The sequence below is a fragment of the Rhinolophus sinicus genome, linkage group LG05 (genome assembly GCF_036562045.2).
Source record: "Rhinolophus sinicus isolate RSC01 linkage group LG05, ASM3656204v1, whole genome shotgun sequence".
Classification (NCBI taxonomy): Eukaryota; Metazoa; Chordata; class Mammalia; order Chiroptera; family Rhinolophidae; genus Rhinolophus; species Rhinolophus sinicus.
Genome location: NC_133755.1, coordinates 113,014,704 through 113,035,649, shown reverse-complemented (window position 1 = coordinate 113,035,649; position 20,946 = coordinate 113,014,704). Strand labels below are relative to the sequence as shown.

The 20,946-nt window shown below is 39.2% G+C and overlaps 1 protein-coding gene across 5 annotated transcripts in view; it reads left to right on the top strand.

Moving 5' to 3' along the window:
* The window catches only part of FILIP1 (filamin A interacting protein 1), a 231,487-nt gene that overhangs the window by 172,996 nt on the left and 37,545 nt on the right, over window positions 1-20,946 (top strand). For all 5 annotated transcript variants that reach the window (XM_074333213.1, XM_074333214.1, XM_019729604.2 and 2 more), the window contains one exon: window positions 3,072-3,250. In XM_074333213.1, coding sequence (XP_074189314.1) covers window positions 3,072-3,250 — 179 coding nt within the window. The remainder of the gene's footprint in view (window positions 1-3,071; window positions 3,251-20,946) is intronic.

Below are 20,946 nucleotides of genomic sequence, written 5' to 3'. Positions count from 1 at the left end.
AATTTTCTCTCTTTTTACAGCTCTGTCTTTAAGAGCACTTAGATCCATTTCCCTTTTGTGTAAATCTAGTTTGGTTTTTAAGACCTCATGTTTCCTTTTAAGTAGATTTCTCTCTTACTAAATTCCTTCATACTTCTCCAGCTAGCTTTCTGCTGATAACAGAGTGAAAATCATGTCCTGAACTATGATCATTTTGTCTAAAACATACTGAAATTTCTCCCCATCAAAAGTCCTTGAGCTTCTTCACCACTTTGATTCACTAGAATAAGACTTCCAGGTACACTTTTTTCTTTGTAAATTTTGGCCTTTGGCACTATGATGACCTCATTCAATTTTATTTCCACCTCCATCCAAGTAGGAACTATATTTCCAAAGTAATAAGTGTCCATTTCACTTTCACTACTCATTAGTCAAAGGTACTATTCCTCTATGGTTGAGCCACACTTTATATCCTGAAAACCAAAAGCTATGGACATAGTGTATATGATTAAAGAATCTACACAGCCCATAGTTATGGGAGGTGGTCTTCATTGTAGACAAGCCACATAGATCCAAGAGGTTAGTCCACGTAAGTTCTCTCCTAGGAGTTCAACGCCGTTCCAAACAAAATAATGAGAAACAGGGTCTGGCACAGCTGATCTATTGCTACGTATGTTAGTTCTTACATCCAGAGTTTAAAATTCAAAGCTAGATCCTCATACACTACAGTAATGCTATACTGCTACAGAGGAATTTACTACCTCTGCAGTTTAAAGTCTGGGTCTGTAGTTCTGTGTGAAAAACGCAGTGCACGCACCAAGGTCTCAGCATCCTTCCTATGGGTTAGAGACCAAAAGACTGTCTTCCTGATTATGTAATCAGTGCTGGGGTCAAGTGGTTAGTGCAGGTGAGGTGAACACTGCCCACAGAGACCCCAGCAACTACTGAAGTGGCCAAGCCCCAGGAGTGTAGCTGCGGTAAACGACCAATGTCAAAGACACATGGACAGAATGTGTGAAGGCGAAGGCCTACTTCCTGCCCAGGCTGCCCCAGATCACTTAATGTCAATGCGTGCTGGTTTTTTCCAGATGCCCCTACAGTGTTTATCTCACTGGATATTTCAGGCAACCATCCAATGAATAATACTCCCATCTCCCCCTCCAGAGTTCTTTGAATGGATTGAAGGATACTGCAGGAATCTAACAGATGACTTAAAATATTAACTTTATTATTGGTATAAGTAGATAAACGACCTCACCAGGCTTTTCTATGCTTTCCCTCCTAGACTTTGGAGAACACACTTGAGAGAGAGATTGGGCCTACAGAGCACAATGTACCATATTACGGCAGGCAGAGTAAAAAATAAGAAATGAAAAGGTTGAACTGCTTATTTCCAGTTCCCTATCCCTTCAAATAAGTCACCCCTTTTTCTTAGGGAGGAGTGGGGGAGATTATGAAGAAACAGGCAAAAGATGCTCTTCCAAATATTTTGAAAAGGACGGAGAGTACTACTTTATCATAAAAAGTCAAAAAGGGGAAAGAGTTGTTCCTTCTACATTTCTCATGATGAGGAGCAGGATGATGAGGATGATGGCGTTTCAGTGATGCTTGACAAATTCTATAAAATATGGTGAAAATCACATTTGTAGGAGGACGGGAGAGTTCTTGGGGGAGAATATTTTGTAATACGTAGCTATACCAATGAGAAAATCTCTTGTGTAGACTGTCCCTTTAAGGTGACAGAAATTTACCAGAACCCATAAAAGTATAATTTGCCAGTCTCTGATGATCTCGGATATTATCAGCCATCTGGGCTTCTCCATCAGTCTGTCTGGTCACCTGCCCTTAGGCAAAGGAAGTGGAAATGCAGGCAGAAGAACTCAGAAATATGGGGGCAGTATCTCTTCTATTTTGGGCCCCAGAAATGACCCATGCACAATGAAACTATGCAACTGTGCAGGGAATCTTGGATCCTCCTTATGATTAAAGGACAAACATGGAAAATCCAGGGGAAGCAGCTCTGAGGCTTATACCCTGTGGCGCTACTCCATCGGGTTTTAGGGAGTTGGTTGTGGGATTGAGAATGGATCTTAAATATGCCTGTTTCAACATATTTAGAGCAGTGGTTCTCAACTCGGGGAGGGTCAGCAATTTTTCCCAGTAGTGGACTTTTGTCAATGTCTGGGGATTGTTTTGTTACAGCTAGTGGTGGTACTAGCTGGGGGCAGAGGCCAGGGATGCTGCTAAATATCCTCCAGTGCACAGGACAGCCCCCCTCCCCCAAATAAAGAATTATTTGGCATAAATATCAGTGGTGCTGAGTTGAGAAACCCTGTACTAGGGTTTGAAAAGGAGAGTAGGAAAGGGAACTATTAATATTGTAAAATTTGATCCCATTTAACAAACGTTTAATGAACATTTACTTTGATCCAGGCACTGTGCTGGGTCCTAGGGACTAAAAAGATGACTAAGGCATGACCCCTTCAAGATCATATAGCCTGTCCAGAAAATAGTTACAAAGCCCTGCAGTAATTTGATGAGACCTCTTTTAAACTGAGATATGTGCTCTCTACTAGTTTTGAAATTCTCCCTATATTAGCATCTCTTGAAAAAGAGGACTATGGGTCCTTTCCTTTGTATACTTTTCCTAGAAATACATTTAACTGCAAACATTGAAAAAACTTGTGATGATGATAATTACTTCCTAGGGGAGGAGTGTGGAGCGTGTACGTGCTGAGCTCTTAGTTGTTCTAAGATGAAGGGGAATGTTATCCTCTTTCTTTCTGAGTAGAGGGCTTTGTATCATCTCATGAAAACAGTGAAAGAGTTTGTTCTCCTGAAAGTTTAGAAGCCATACTATGTTCACAGAAAAGGGGCCAGAAGACCAGACATTACTGTAGCCTTGTTCTTGGCTAGTTTATAAAGCCAAGTGGCCTAGAGAAAGTGATGGAAGGGGGGAAATGGCATAGAATACCAGGCTCGATGTTCTCCCCTTCAGGGAATAAATCACATAGACCAATGTAAACAAATTATTTAGAGTCATATGCAAATAAAATAAAACATTAAGCTCTTTCCCATATTTGCTTACTCAGCTGGACAGACTTGAGGAAAAACAGAAAGAAACCTACCGGCGCATGCTAGAGCAACTGCTGCTGGCGGAGAAGTGTCACAGGCGCACCGTGTACGAGCTAGAGAACGAGAAGCATAAACACACTGACTACATGAATAAGAGTGACGACTTCACCAACCTGCTGGAGCAGGAGCGGGAGAGGTAATGTGCACACACGCCGCCCGTCACGTCAGGAGGCCAGCAGCCCTCGTCTCTGGCCCCTTGTCAGGGGTAGGCTTGTTCCAGTAATACCACAGACGGTGTCCAGAGTCTAATTCCAGTTTCTGAATGGTGTGTGACCATAGAGAGTGAGACAGACTTTTATTGGAATTATTAATGTGAACGTTTGGGGAGGTGTATATAAGTAGGACTCCACATTCCCACTAGGATGTTGAAAGCCATAAAACTATAAAGCTGGAAAGAAACCCAGGGAGCTTATATATGAACTTGATCAATGAAGCACCTATATTTGAAAAGCCTCGCTACTAAATGCGTTCTGTTTCGGATAATCTTTGGGATTGAAATCCAGGACGGCAAATTCTTAAACGTAACAATTTTAAATGAATCCTATTCATTCTTAATACTAGTATAGAAAATCTTAATACTAATAATATTTAAAATCTGAATATTAATGACTAGAACTACCTGCTTAACTTTCTAAGGGTTGAAAACTCTTAAGACTCAGTGTCAAAAACCAAAACCAAAACCAAACAAAACCTCAGTGTGTTGAGCCTTGCTTAGCTATCCTTTTAGGCGGTTTTCTCAGACCAATGATCACCACGTTTGAAGCAGAGACTCCAAATTGACAAGCTCTGTAATTAACTCTTCTATACTATGCAGTTTTTTCAACATCTCTTTTTTGCTTGTTCTCTCCTTTTCCTTCCTTCAGCTGAATGGTTATGTCTGTGAATGTCACAGTCTTTGAAACCAATGCCATTGAGTCCCGATGCTTTGAGTAACCAAGCATGTCTGCTTCTGTGTTTGGGACTTGCACATTAAGAGCCACTCAGGGACAGCTTTCCCAATCCCAGCTTTATTATCTATTTAGTTACCAAAAAGAGATCTGCTTTTCACTGTTTAGTTCACTTCCCAGAAAAAAAACTATCACAATAAGAGAGCAAATAAAAACATGAAACAGAACAAGTTTGTATTAAATTTTAAAAAATTTTTGGTAACATTTACTTATACGACTTGGCACATCCCTGGGGAAGCAGAAGTGGAAAAGATAACAATGGCTGGAGTCTTATGTATAAAACCCTCAATTTATGGTTTCTTTAAGCATGTCTCCTGCTTCTACAAGCTGAGGTTTATCAGCTCCACGTTTGAATAAATAGATGGTCTAACTTGACATTTTTGATAACCGTTGAAAATAAACGCCACTTCCTCAACCTCTGGGAACTTTCCAACCTCAAGCACAGTTATTGCAAACAAAGTCCTAATGACACTATATATGATGTATTTCTACAACAGACCTCCAGTTAGGTGTCTTGCGCTGGAAGGTTTCAGGTTAAAGAGTAGCAACTTGTTTGATTATTGACTTTTTAAAATCTCTGAAATCAAATAATTTGAAAGAACACCTGCGTTTGTTTTCTGATCACTCTGTAAATTATTTCATGTATAAGCAGATATGTCTGTCTTTTCTGTAATTTAGCACCTGAGATAAATGCCTGAGGTGGCACTAGTTCACTTACAGAGTTGTTGGTTTAAATGAAGTGTGTGGATGGAGACTGTACTTAGCCAGCCTGTTTTCCTAATTTTTGTGTATGGTAATTGAAATGATAACACATGATGGAGAGCTTTATAGTTCACAGAGCACTTTTACATCAATTATTCAGTGAGCCGATCCCAGATGTGTCTATTTACTAACTTCATGTTGCTCAGCTCTACAATTCCCATCCCTTGCCCCTTTTTGGAGTTAATTTTACTAAGACAACTACAACCACCATATCTCCTAAGTGAAGTGCTGTGTAGAAGGTTTTTAACTCAAAGTAAAATTCAAATAAAAAATTATCTCAAGGTGCTTTTGGTACTTTGACCAGCACAACTGGGATATATCACCAAACTTTCATGTTTTAGATAAGAATTCACTAAGAGACCTTTGACTCTCACTTAAATATCAAACACTTGAAGGTTTTGAAATTGTATTTTTGACTCAACAGGTTATACTCTAGTGCTTTATATCTTTTACTGTCAATGTTTTTCCTCAGATCAGTCCCCTGACTGCCCACGCCACTGTGGCGTACCCTGACACACTTGTTATGCTAAATTAAACACTGCCGCTAGGACTCGGTAACCTAAGTTGGCATCTCCGAATTTCTCTGCGATCTGAGGCATCCACTGAGATTGGCCTGCAGCATTCCTGGGGCAGTGAAGCCTGGAGGATTTTCTCAAGGGTCAGCTCTGGGATTCTTGCTGCCCTTTGGAAACTGCCCTCTTAAATCTGCTTTGGGTTAAATCCTCCTTTTGAAGTAAGCGGTCATAATTAGATCTACTTATCAGGGTGGCAGTTTGCTGACCCCGAGTCTTGCTTTCCGGTGGGCCAAGTCACTGGGTAGCCCCTCCCCTCAGACTAAGGACCTCAGACTGTGGCCTGATACCTAGTCCTTCAGGGCTCAGCCAGGACCCAGATGCTCTGAGGGGTTCCTGCTTGGGTGCCACATGGCCGCAGCACCTGTAGGAGAAGCTGAGCTGAAGCTAATAAAAACACCAGCATTTCCCAGCACTAGTGGGAGATCTCGTGTAGACTGTACCAAGTCCTTTGTTTGCTTCTTTGTTTTATACTCCTTTCCCTTTCTCCAGAAAAGTCCCTCATGTGAGGAAAGAGGGAGGGAGGGAGGGAGAGAGAGAGAGAGAGAGAGAGAGAGAGAGAGAGAGAGAGAGATCCAAGAACTTTTCTTTTTTTTTTATATATTAAATTTATTGAGGTGACAATTGTTAGTAAAATTACATAGATTTCAGGTGTACAATTCTGTATTACATCATCTATAAATCCCATTGTGTGTTCATCACCCAGAGTCAGTTCTCCTTCCATCACCATATATTCGATCCCCCTTACCCTCATCTCCCACCCCCCACCCCCCCACCCCCTTTACCCTCTGGCAACCACCAAACCATTGTCTGTGTCTCTGAGTTTCTGTTTCTCATTTGTTTGTCTTGTTCTTTTGTTGCTTTTGGTTTATATACCACATATCAGTGAAATCACATGGTTCTCTTTCTTTTAGAAACATTTACCTTTGTTTCTACTGTGAGCCTGAGGAAAGGAAGAAAGTGACTTGAGATAAGCCTAAGTGATTTGATTCTTATAATCACCCAGCTTCTCCCACTGGGTGTGTGACTCTACAGGGTGTCTCCACAACAGACAGCAATTCATCTGCTGGTGGTGAGATGATGGGGGGAGGGGTTCAGAGCCAGTAACATCTAGGCTTTATTCTCTATAATGATCCTGCTCTATAAGGGCTTCTTACTTCCTCCAGAAAAATTACTCAAGATAACAAAAAATAACCCAGGTATACAAGATCAACAGCTGGTGTTGATAAGCAATTCAGCTATTCAGAGATTCAGATATTTGATGAAAACAGAAATCCGAGGCTCTGAACATTGCAAAGGACTTCTGAGATCAGCTCTATCAAGTCCCTCATTCTACAGGTAGAGAAATTGAGACCAGAAAAATTATGTAGCTCAACTCAGATCACAATGCAGGCCACTGGTCTAGCACTTTTATGCAAATAAGTCCCTTGTGCAAAATGGCTTGTCTTATGTTTCCTTTGTGTGTGTGTGTGTGTGTGTGTGTGTGTCTCCGCACCTCCATGCTCTTATGTCCAAACTATGACACAAAATCTTAAAAGGCAGAATGGTGGATTTTGTGAGGATATAAACACAGAGACATTAGGACCAGTGACTCTAGACTGTCAAGATAGGAGAAGCTTTAAAACATCATCCGTGGATGAAACAGCCTGGGGACTTGTTTTGGAGTTGAGTTTGACTAGCATACGGTGTTCGTCGCGTTCTGTTTGGGGTGGTTATGATGGGAGCCTCCTGATAGTTATGGGAGGGCTAAATACAGCCTCCCTCCAAGCTTCCTCCTTATGATAGCCACTGACCTACACCACGCAAATGTGGAAACTCTAGAAACAGAAATTGTTTTTCACTTTTCACGAGTTGTTAAATTCATCTTGTATAAAAATTCTACAAATTAAGTACCTAAAATGGGCAATATGGTGTTCTGGGCGTCCTTTATTCTAAGTCAACAGACTGTGATCATGATTTACTACCATCACTTACTGCATATTTATTTTTACAAATAGTCGTATCCCAAAATTAATAGAGGAAATAGCATGAAAAATTGCATCTGCTTCACTGGCATTGTTAATAATCAAAATGAAAATATCCATCATTGTATTAAGATTGGGTCAAGGAAGCTCCCTTTACCCATATTTGGTCCACATTTTAAGCCAACTTGATCTTTAAAGGCATAATTCTAAGCACATGAGATCACCTTTAGAGTTTATACTTTATTCCTTGTCTGAACTGCATGACTTGTGATTTTAATCTTAAGCTGCACTAAGGCAGCTTCAAGAACGTCAGAATAGAGAGAGCACAGTTACATCAGAAAATGGTCTGGAACTTAAGGAAATATTTGCGTGTGTGTGTGTGTAAATGATGTGGGGGAGTGCTGTCTAAATCTATAACTGTAGATGTAGATTTTAAAGCGTTTGGATTCTATAGGCTCAGCTGGGACTGCATAAATAATTACATCATCATATAATATTGCAGCAAGCCTTCCAAGTATAAGTTCTTTTTTTCTTTTTAAAGTACAAATCAGCATCTCAAGAGAAATCTCAGAAGTTGTGAAGCCGAAAATGCAGGAGCAGGAGCTTGAATGGAGGGGAAGCTGTCAAACCCCACTTTGGTATTGTTCACTGAGGTCAATGTAGAGGGGATTGGGCATTGGCCCGGAGGCCTGTGGGACAGGCTGCATTACTACATGTGGGGAGCAACGAGTCAGAGCAAATTTTTGAAACTTGAGAAATATTCTTGGCTCCCTTTATAAAAAAAGATTCACATCTGGTTCCCTGGCATAATTTCCTGAAGTTTCTTGGATTTGGATGCCTTATCTCTAAAATATGGTAATAAATTTTACTTTTCTCACTGGTAGGTTGGAGAATCACTTTGTAGAGAAAGATTGCTGCTGATGTGTAAATGATCAAGTCTTATCAAGCAGAAAGTAATCAATAGGTGGGGCATATCAGCAGAAAACAATGGAGCCCTTTCTGTGTGTTAGTGCTCTGCTGGATGCTGTTCAGTAACAGTTAGCTTTTATTGACTTCCCCAGTATGCTGGACACATAGACGTCTTGGTTAATCCTTACAAAACTGTATAATATATAATTACCATCCCTATTTAGGAGGTGAGAAAGTGGACAGGTTACATTCCTTCCATCAAGGTCACTCGCCAACAGTTAATTGAGAGAATCGATGTTGGAACTGAGTTTCTCATAGTAAAAAGAGAAACGTTTCTACTTCCACGTTCTTACCTTCTGATGAATATGAACGCCTCATTTCTCCAATGCATGGAGGAAGAAAGGATGACTTGTAAAGTTGCACAACTTCTTGGACTGCACATCTGTTCTCTTGCAGGTTCAGAATTCAAGTTCATGGACCTTAACTTGGTCATGAGATATGCCACTTACTATCAATACCTCACGGACCAAGAAAATTGCTGGGAATAAAGTTTTTAAGAAAGGAGAAGCATTTGAATTCAGAAATTCAGTCACAGAAGGAATGCGTTTTATAGTTAATTTTCTGTAAGAACAGTAGGATCAACCTGTATCTTCCAAATCCTCTCACCCTTGCAGTATCCAAATCCCACTTCCTTCTGGAAAATGTGATTGAAATGCAGGAGGCTGGGTGATGGTTTTACCCCATCACACAGCTTGGAGGTTTGTGTTGGGGGAGGGGGGAGGTGGGGTTGATGTAAAAAGTGATGTTACGTCTTACTTAAAGGGATCAAGTAATCAGTGGCTCAATGACAGCTTCCCAGGGTTGGAAATTCAGAGTCAAAGGAGAACTGATCCTCTTACAAGACCCAGGATATTAATATACTTACTATCATCACTGTAGAACTAGGAACATGTCACTCACCCTTAACTAGTCACTCAGTGGATTAAATATGAATGAGCCCATTAAAAACTGTCTTGAGGTTCATTTCACCAGTACAAAAATGCTGAGTCTTGGGTGGATGTGATCTTTTCCCTAAGCGTCATAGTGCCCTCATTCTCAGGGTCATTGAATTAGCAGCCTCTGATCTAAGACTCTTCAGGGTCTTTAGTCATATAACTAAAAGACAATGCCTAGGACAACAGGCTATCTGACCAACAAAAATTTCTGATTAATCAAAGGTTATGATATGAATTAATTTACTTTTACTGTTATGGAAACTCTTTCTCAAATGTATTCTACTTTCCTTAAATTTTTTTTAATATATCACAAAATCCAGTTAAGTCATATTTGCTGATTCAGGATCTTGTGGTGCTGCTACCTGCTACCAGTACAACCTCAGAGGCTATTAGATTATATTTACATCTAAATGTCAGTTATAGTTGTATTTTATTGTGGATAAGGATGGTGGAGATGTTTTCCAGATCTTAGGACTTAAGCTGGCTAACTGAGAGTTTTAGTTAATTAGATTCGATGCATTTGGACTTGAAGGACAACAACAACAGAACTTGAACCAGAAAGGACTCTAATATGGGGGGGTGGGTAATAATAAAAGAAAACTGACCACAAGAAAGGAAAAGCATTAAAAAGGAGAGCTTGAGAGACAATGGGCAAGAAACATACTTTACCGTTTAAAATTTTAATATGTAAAAATGCTTCAGTCTTGGTATTTGATACCACTTATTCTGGAAAAGTCCTGGAGAGGTGAGAATGGAGGATGGTATTTGGAATTCAAATACGAGAGGTAAAGAGTGAGAACCCAGTACTGGGAGGTGGTCAGGTTGTCAGTCTCTCTATATCTGAACCAGTCATTGAATCGTTTTCTTTCAGAAAAGTTGCAGGAAATTATCAGATAGTTCCCGAAACTCTTAGCATCTGATTCACTGAAAAGGCATCTTCTGAGAGAAATAGAGAAAGCTCCTTTCACATAATTGTCATTCTTTCTGTCATATGAGTCTGTAAATGCTGATCACAACCAGTTAGACCAGAAGTCGACAACTATCCTAGACAAAGTTCACAGGGATCTTAAACTCAAATGCTTCCAGAACCTGACAGTAAATGAATGAAGCTGTCCAGGTGTTTAGCACACATTGCTAGGCTAGAGGGAGCAAGCTGTGACTACCAGCGAAAGTCACAATTCAGCTCAGGTTTGATTGACAAAATTTTAGATTGTGGGCCTAGTGGTACCAATTCTGATTTTTCAGGAAAAGACAGAACTCTGACTTTAGTAAAATCTTCCAGCTTTTCAACGCTGACTCAAATTTACCAAACAATGTGCAGTGAACAAAACTCATCTCTTGGCTATTTAGTCTCTAATGTGACTAGTTTGCAACCTTTGATAGCCTAGACTGAGGCCTGTGAGGCAACCTGGTGTAAAGACCCTGCCAAACAGGATGCTCTGTTCGATGGTGACTGACTAACATGGAGACACTCTCTTGGGGCATATGAAATAGAAAGAAGTAAAGAAAACAGAAGCCAAGGAAAAAGCCAGAAGAGACATAGAAATTCTAAGAGTGAAGAATAACCACATCACAAGACTGGAGTTTCAATGGACCACCTGTTTCTGAGGGGCTGACAAACATTGGATTATGAACATTGCTGTTGGGTAACTAGAATGGCAGGTGTATGCTATACAATGATGCACAATACCCCAGTTCTCCCTGGGCCTCTATGGCTGGAAATACAGTTTTCCGCATTAATTTACTCTGGGGTACTCTTTCTAAGCACTCCTATCATCTTAGGTAACTTGGGTGACTCTGTCCCTTACAACCTTAGAAACTAAGTAATTCCACTGTAATTGAATTCTTATATAATTATATATTGACATTTTCATTTGCTCTGTGACATATCTTTATTTGAGCAGCCAGCCAAGAGCAACCACTGCCTCAAGGAAAAGTTGTCACAGCTGAAGGAGAGAAAATAAGTCAATATCATGTCTTTTGGCTTTCAGAAACAAGGATCTAGGTATAGCTTTAGAAAGAATATGTAATTACCCATCTTCTTTCCTGTTTAGACGTTTCGCTGAGAGAGAAGCAAGAAAGTAAGAGAGGTCTATGTCATGAGAGGAGGGAGTGCAAAACAAGAGCCTCTGTTCTGAGCTATTTGGGGAGTTGGGAGGTGGGGAGAGGAAAGGTAAAGAGCAATATAAACCCAGGTAGAAGTGCTATGGAGAATTTGAGAGTAAAGAAATAACTAGGTGGAGTCCTAGACATAACTAGGCTTAGTCTGCTTGGGCTGTCATAACAAAATAGACCAAGTGGCTTAAACAACAGCCATCTATTTCTCAAGGTTCTGGAAGCTGAAAGTCCAAGATCAGGAGCCAGAGTGGTTGGGTTGTGGTGAGGCCTCTCTTCCTGGCTTGCTGATGGCCACCTTCTTGCTGTGTTCTCACGTGGCTTTTCCTCTGTGCATGTGCATGAGACAGAGAGAGAGAGAGAGAGAGAGAGAGAGAGAGAGAGAGAGACTTTATAAGTCCTCTTCTTATAAGGCCTCTAATTCTATTGGATTAGGAGCTTCCCCTTATGGCTTCATTTAACCTTTATTACCCCCTAAAACCTGTATCTCCAAATACAATCACACTAGGGGCTAGGGCTTTGACATGAATTTGGGGAGGACACAATTCAGTCCATAGCAAAGAGCATGGCAAAACTTGTGGTTCTCCCTTTGATAATTCAGGAGAAATAGAGTAAAGATTAGCATCTGATATGTCTGCTTGGAGAGAGCTTGATAAAACTTCAGCATCCTGCAACCCTTAAAGGATATTTAGACTTTACCCCGGTCCCTGAAAGGCCAGGGGAATAGATGAGACAGGGCTGGACATGAGGACAGGAATGTGACCCACTTGGACCAGTAACCTGAGCGTATTGACAACCGAGACCAGAGATGGCAGCCTATCTCCCAGAGGAGACCATGTGAAGGCTCGGTGAACTCCCATCCACCTTCCTGGTGATCCCAGGACTTAGTCCCAACTCTAGAACTGGGGTCCTGAAGCCCTAGAATTAACTCAGGGGACTCACTCTTGACTCAAGAGTCTTTAAATTTACTAAGGGTAACCTGACTTGGCTGATATTACTCAGAATTAACTAAGATAAAGTGGAATGGGGAGCCCATTATGGAAATTATACAAGATACAGAAAAATGAAGATATTTGTATTTCTTGCACACATTGGTAAAATAATCCATATGTATGCTAAAGAGACACAATGTGGTTTTGCGACTGGTTCCAGAGTGCTGACAATGTGCTTACAAATGTTTTGTGACCTTCGGAGGATCATCTGAGGGGTTTAAATGCATGTACTTTTTAACAGAAATTATTGTGTATTATTAAGTGGACTCCAGGTACAAATTCACTTATTTAGAAAGTCTAGTGCAGATTTACCTTATACTTTTTAGATAAAAAAGTTGGTTGTGATTGATACAGCATATACAGCAAATAAAAATTTATGCTTATTTTTACTGTTAATGAGAGAGCCCTCAGGAACTAGAACAGATGGGAAGTTTTAAGAAACACACAATGAAAATCATTAGGAAATAACAAACAGTCCAGCTATAATGGTACTTTAACAGGCAATGTTCAGTCAATGGTTTCAGTGTCTACCCAAGTGGAATACAGTGAATAACTAGTACTTTATAGGGACAAATTATTTTTTTATTCTTTCTGGTCTATCAATACAGTCATGATCCAGGCAATTGTAATGCCAGACAATTGGTAATTCTGACAGGCATTCTGTATGTCAGAAAATATAAAACCAAAGTCTCCTATAGATTTTTTAAAAAATTAATTGAAGCATTAGTGAAATGTATAAGTTCCAGAGAAAACAACTGAATTCAGGTTGCAAAAGCAACTGGATTAAAAGTGAAAATTTCCAACAGCAATTAATAATTGGGATTTTTTGGTTTCCAAATTCCAACTAGTTGAATTAAGTTTTTAATTGAGCTGATGTTTTGTTTCAGCATCATGAACAAAATCAGGTGTTGAAAATTAGTAAGTGAGATTTTTTTTCTGAAATGAAAAAGCTTGGGGATGCTACCCTAAATTTGCAGCCATTTGTCATCACAATAAATAACAGGCAAATGTTGTTTTTGCACAAATTCCTAAACCAAGAAACAGTTAAGAAAAAGAAAATGCTGGGAAAATGTGTCTCTTAGCACCAAAGAGAATAACTCCATTACTTTGATTTTTTTTTTTCTTTCTTTTTTTCAGGATGGAAGAAGGTACTCATATTAGCATTACAAATTCTGGACTCCAGAGAGGGAGTTGGAACTTGGGAAAGTGGTGTTTTCAGTGTTTGGAGGTTGCTCCTTTCTGGCTCCTTGACTGAATATGCACTCTTTTTCCAAGAATGCTTGTGTTTGGAAAGTACTTCATGGTGGTGAAAAGTTTGAACAGAAAAGATTAATCAAAGGTTGGGTCTTTCATGCTCAATGCATAACATGTTCAGCTCTTGGATGTGAATTCTTAGCCAAGAAACTATTCAAATAATATTCAGGGGCTGAAATGTGAGCTTCAACTGTAAACAAACTAGAGGTCAACTTTATTTAATCTTAACTCATTCCTCTTAAATTCAGAAATGCTGTGCCTTAAGGATTTTCTTTATATTTTTTGTGTAGCTCCTGATATCCTATAGGAGTTTACTGAGAATTACTTTTATTTATTTTATTCTTAAATGCTTAAGGAAGTACATGTGTATGATCTGAAGTGTGAAGGAAACTGGGAATGGTGGACTATGACTGTTCCACATCCAGTGTACTAGTAGAAGAGAGGAGTGTTTTGGTCTACCTATATTTGTCATTTATTAAAATGTCACCAAATCTTGTATTCTAATCATGGAATTGTTCTTAATTTATCCACTCATCTACACCCACCATCCTTCCCTCCAATACTTTCTGATTTGCTCAGCTTTCCAATGCTTACAGATTTCTCTGACTTCTGGAATCTGTAACATTTGAGAAGTTTTGGAGTCTATGTCTCCCAAGGAAGGAGGCATAATTGTGTGAAGAACTACTGCCCAGACTTAATCTACCATTACCAAGCCTCCAGGGAAAGATCCTGGAAGAACATTCTTCTGCCCCACGTAAGAAACGCAAATGCAATGTTTATAGCATTTCCTATGACTTTCTTCTTCTTGCCTGCCCACTCCAGCTCCCCCCAACCCTGCCAGTGCATCCACTTCTCACAGCTTTAGAGTACAAAACTCCTCTGCTGCAAAAAATGTCTCCTGAGATGAAAGCACATTGAATTGGCAAGACCAGCGGTCGCCCACACATTGAGAAACTTCCCACTTGCCATATGCTAAACTAGATCTTTCTCAGAAATGTTCAGGAAACATGTCCTCTTTATCTCTTCTTTTCCTGATCAATTTGAATAAGGGGCAGTTGTGAGAAGACTTGATTCTAAGAGCCACTTGTTCAGGTCATGATGCTCAGTGGCAACCAGATGTTTTTAGGATGACAACAGCTTGTCTCTAGGATCCAACGCTGTAAGAAGTTATGATTGTCTTAGAAGATCCCCACCCACAATGGACTTAGGACTTGGCCTGGTGACCTGTCATCACAATAATACTTTCCACGTGCATTATGTTACATTGGAGTAAACATTTCAGTTAACACATGCTAAAAAGTTTGAGAGGAGAGCCTCCATTTGGTTGCATGTCATTCATAGAAAAGAAAATTACTGATACTTTTAAAGGAAAATGTTTATTTAATTCATTGAGTAAGTGGTAATTGAATGAAAGTCCATACTTGACCAGCCTGTTTGGATGTTTCGTAGGTTTCTCAAATGAATGTGTCTAAAACAGAACTCTTGGTTACTTCTTCCAAATCTGTTCCTCCCAGTTGTGCTTATCTCAATTGACATTATTCCCATCTAACTACTCAAACTAAAATCATCCTTGATCCTTCTCTTTCTCTCAACCTTCCAAATGTAGCCACCAATAAATTGTATTGATTCTGCTTCCAAATTATATCTGGCATTTGTCCATTTTTCTCCAGCACCATTACCACTGCCCTAGTCCAAGATAAAGTCTTATCCAAGCTACCATCACATGGCTTGTCTGGGCTATGACAAAAGCTTTCTTTAGTCAGCTTGTTTCCACTCTTCTCCTCCCTGCTCCCAAGTATATTCTCTAAACATTAAATCATGTAATCAGAGTCTTCAGAATAAAATCCAACTCCTTACAATGGTGTGGCAAATTGGGTCAAGTCAACTTGTGTTTTTTTCCAATTGCCAGACCTTATTGGAAGATATCGAGAACTCATGACAAATGGTACGTCATGATGAAAACAAGTCTCCAACTGAATTTTGCACACATACAGTTGTTAGTAAGCAGTACTTGTAAGCTTGGTGAGGTTTCAGTCCCCTGTCCTTTAGATATGTTGACGAGTTCCCAGCATGAAAAGTTCAATCAGGCAGATGAGGCAACATTCTAGCTGCAGGATCAGCTGATTTTCTGGTTAAATTGAGTGATAGAATTCTCTGCTAAATTTGGGGATCAAAGAACCAAATGGAGGGTTCGGTCTAGAACAACACTCCTCAGGACACCCGGCTGCGGGGCTCACCAGGTTCTTACATCTCATTTATACACGGATAGAGGTGCCACATGTCTTGAATCACTCATTTCACCAATAAAAAAAATGATTTCTAATATTCCTTACGCTAATTAGAAAACCTTCTAGTGCACGTTGAAGTCCTTGTATTTTGTCAGAGCATCTACTCCTGATAAGGACACATCCAATGTGAACTAACTACCCCTACGAGTTATTCCAGTGGACCTTGTACCTTCCTTCTTTTGCTCTCCATGCTTTGGTCACACTCATTTTTTTGTGCATGGAACCTCCCAAACTTATTCCCATTTTGGGGCCTTTGCACTTGCCACCCCTGCCTCTGCTCTTTACATGGTTGATTTCTCTGATCCTTCACATTCAGATGTTACCACCGTAGGGAAAGCCTTTATAGAACAGGTCCCCTGTCCTCAGTCATCTTCTATGAAAAACATCCTTGCTACTTACTATTAACCAGGGCACTTATCACTAAAATGTGAGTTCCACCAGGATAAGGACCTTGTCCTTCCGTCTTGTTCACACCATATCCCCAGGACCTAACACAGTGTCTGGTCCTTGGTGGGAGCCAGTTAAGAATGAGTGAATACAATAATAATCAGGGAAATGCAAATCAAAACTACAATGAGATATCACCTCACACCTGTTAGAATGGTTATAGTAAAAAAATGACAAGAGATAATAATTCTTGGCAGTGATGTGGAGTGAAGGGAACACTTGTGCATTATTGGTGGGAATATAAATTGGTTCAGCCTCTATGGAAAACAGTATGGAGGCCCCTCAAAAAATTAAAAATAGTACTACCATATGATTCATCAAACCCATTTCTGGGAATATATTCAAGGAAATGAAAACAGGATATCAAAGAGATAACTGCACTCTCATGTTCATTACAGCATTATTCACAATAGCCAAGAAATGGAAACAATTTAAGTGTCCATTCATGGATAAAAAATATGTAGTATATATATACTATGGGATATTATTCAGCCATGAGAAAGAAGGGAATTTGTAATTTGTGACAGCATGGATGGACCTTGGGGCATTACGCTAAGAGAGACAAACCAGACAGAAAAAGGGAAATACTGCATGGTATCAAAAAAAAAAAAAAAGAAAAAAGGTCAAACTAATAGAAACAGAGAGCAGAAAAGTTGTTGCCAGTGGCTAGGGGGTGTGGGAAATAGGGAGCAGTTGATAAAAGGATACAAACTTTTAGCTATAAGATGAGTAAGGTCAGAGGATATAATGTGAAACATGGTGACTATAATTGACAAAACTGTTGTATAATTGAAATATACTAAGAGAATAGAACTTAAATGTTCTCACTGAAAAAAATACGTGAGATGATAGATGTGTTAATTTACTAGATGGGGGGAATGCTTTCACAATGTATATCAAAATCACCACAGTGTACACATTAAATGACTTACAACTTTATTTGTCAATTATACTTCAGAAAGGCTGAAATTAAAAAAATATAAAGAATGAATAGAAGATACTTCCTGAAGACAGAAAAACACAAAGATGTGGTCTCTGCCCTTCAGGGTCTAATAGTGGGACATTTCTAGTTACTGTGACTCTAAGGAGGGTTCTCACTCATTTTAACATTTCTCTAGGTTTCAAGAGTCTCCTAAAAAGTAATGTCAGTTACCCAAGGAATCTTAATTAATTATGCTTACAGCTATTTTTAAGTGAGTCTTAATAGTAGGGCTTAAATTCATTTGGAATGTAACTGTTTAGTGGTCTTATGCAGGGAAGGAAAAACACATCTGTGATGAACATTTATGGTATTTGTTTTAAAGATGTTTCAAAGGTGATAAAACATTTCCTCTTGGTATTATCATTTGTCTTTAAATATTGATTTGAGATGGTTTTGAACATAATCAGTGCCTCTGTGGGACTATAACTCAAGCGTAAATCACCAGAAGCAGATTGCACGCAAGATGACACCTGACTATAAAATCAATCCTGAGCGCCCCCAACATTCTCTTTTTTAACATGAATTTATATTCTCTGTCAAAATTAGACCACAGATGTATATTGTTGCCAAGTGCCTATCATCATCAAAATGAAAGAATTGTGCATAATAATTATTTATTGTGGCCCCACTACGGTATGTGTTAGAGTTTGTGGCCTTAACTCATACTATCTTATTTAATTTTTATAACAGTGCAGGTTAAAATCCATATATAGCTAAGTAAAGTGAAGCCAAAGGAATTATAAAATATCCTCTGGGTCATCTACCCAGTAGATGCCAAGCCAAGATTCTACCTTGGGTCTATCAGGGGGCCAGGAAGCCCCTTTCCGCCCCACTAGTGCGGCTGTGCACACAACAGGTGGTGGCAGCAGTTTCTTCTTCAATTTCAGTTCTCCCATCCATATAAAATAGCTGACAAAAAAACCCCAAAAAACCCAAGAAACCAAAACCAACAACTAATTGGTTCAGTATCTGTAATTTTACCTTAACTGTGAATGTTGCTTACATGTAATTTTTACCAACATAACTCAGTCAAAACACAGAATTGCAACCTTGAAACATGCACTAATCATTATACTAAGTTCATGCTATTAAGAAGATAGACATGTTCTGAAAGCAAAAAACCATGACTGAACGTTAGGGATGTATGTAGGAAAACAATTATCTCTAGCTTATTGTTCCTTCATATTTTCTTCTCTGCTGTAACATAATGGCTTGTATTTATATTTATACAATATGAAAGATATTTGAGGACTTAAGAATGCTCTCCAAATGTTTAATTATGTGAACTTTAAAGTTAATTTGACTAACTTATTATGCGTTTATTCTGTAATTAAAATGGAATTTCTTAACATAAGTAATATGCATATGGGTTAGCAAAAATTATACTGAAACTTTTAAGTTACCTAATGGCTTTTTGACTGAATTATCACTCACTCACAGACCCATTCAGAAAAGAAGGGAGGAAGGAAACAAGTAAAAAAGGAAAGAAAGGAGAAAACTAGTTTGAAGGTGAAAGAAGATTTTGAGAACATTTGTGTGAATGATGTTATAGACTCTCCTTGAAATTTGCCTGAATGTACTCACCCGCTTTGTTTGCGTGAACGCCACTTTTTTTGTCATTTCAAAACACTTTTAGGAAAGAAACAAACTTAGGTAAAAACATTTTTTTAAAAGACACAATGATCCTTCAACTAAAGGGTACTTGGCATTCTCTAGCCCACAATGTAGTGTTTTCATTTAGTTCACGTAAATTAACCAGCTCTTTGGCTGAAACGTGAATCCTCTCCTATTGGCTGAATCACACATAGGCACTAGGAGGCTCCCGATTTAAATTCCAGTGTGTGCTGATACAACTGTAAAGAGTTCAGCTAGCTTGAAAAATCAGGAGTGAAGCCCATTTGACATTTTGTGCGTATCTTTTCTTTATGTCATGCTACCTCCCCACCATCATCCCCCTCCCCAGTGCATTTTCCTCAGTATAGAGTACAATTCCTGTTCATTTGCTTTGCCTAAGAGCTGCCTTCCCTTCCAGCCCTGTGCAGCTCCGCCCCTTTTCACAGACCAAAGTAAATCTGCACAATAATGAACCATATAAGGGAGGAATGACATCATCAGTTAGTGGTCCCAAGCTGTTTTGCACAACATTCACCTTTCATTGTTCTGATGACAGGACTGGAATGTGACGGTTAATTCCCTGTGGAGTAGGGGCTGAGCAGGGCCTGCTGCTATTGAACAAACTTCAGTACCCCCTTATAAAAAAACAAAAACAAAAACAAAAGCTACCATGCTTCCTAGTATGAAGGTAAGGAAGGCAAGATCTGTTTTGATTTAAGCAATGTTAGTTTCTCTAGTCCATGCTCATTTCATTTGTTAATAGGCTTACTTGGCAGTAAACTCATTTCTAAGTGTTACTGCGAAGAGCATCTTGGAAGCTGGGTTTGGACATTTGTAGAGCCTTGACTAATCTGACAAGGGCTGTAAGAACTCGACAATCTTTCAGCTTTCGGCTGCAGGTTTTACTGAGTGTGGACGGGGACAACCTTTGAAAATGACCAGCTTATTGTGACTTTCCTGGTACTTCAGAATTCTTGATTGGAAGTGGCCAAGAGGCACCTGGCTGTGGTATGAGGCGTGCTCCTGTTTTTCTGTGGAGGGGAAAAGGAATCTCAGCCTCCAGAAACTTGGGGAGTTTGTATAGGAACGGAAAAGTGTCTTATCTTGCTGCTGTCAGTCCTAGTAATGTGTTTTGAAGGTTTTGAACAGAACAGCCTTTCCAGGTATTATAAATGTGTCTTCTATTTTATAATTTCTTCATGAGCAAAAACTAGTTTGAGGAAAAAATACTATTTTTATAGTTTGTTGTTGTTATGTGGATTTTTTGCAGATCTCTCTTTGAGAAAGAGAGAAGGCTTCTAAACGTTGGCAATGAATTAGAATGCATAGAGATCCAAAGAAAGCTGTGTTTGTTCTCAAATAGTCAGTGGGGGCAGTGATAACAGGAATAATAAAGTAAATAGCAGGTTGGATTTCAAAGTGGGAATGGGATTAAAGTTTGGACTATGTTAAACAATTGTGTAAAAAGTTTAACTTTAGTAATTTCTCAAAATGCCATAAAAATCTTGTCTGAGTTCAGCAGAGTGTATCAAAATAAATAGCTTGCATTAGCTCCAGTAGGGCTGGAGGGTAGTGTGAGTCTTTCACAAAAGAACTTAACTTGGCCAAAACCAATTTTTTATAGTGTGATTTCAGATTCACATGACCCGTTTTATAGAAATTTGAACAAAAGGGCAGATAGTATGGTTCTCATCTGTGTAGATTTAATTTTGTGTAACACTCATCTTTAATGTTTTGTCTCTGTTTAAAAGGATAAAAATCTTAAGTTCCAACTGTGATGAAAATCTTGGGTTGACTATATTAATCTGCCTGGATTTTTAGCTTCATGTGACTGGATGAACTTCTGTTTACTTGTGAAACCAAATGTCCTTTCCACAACAGAAGGGTGTGCACATTTCTTTTTCTTAGATTAACAACAGTCAGGATCAATACAAAATTAAGTCTGGAGTTTTGGCGTTTTTTTATTGCTGTGACTTTTTATTTTTTGCATT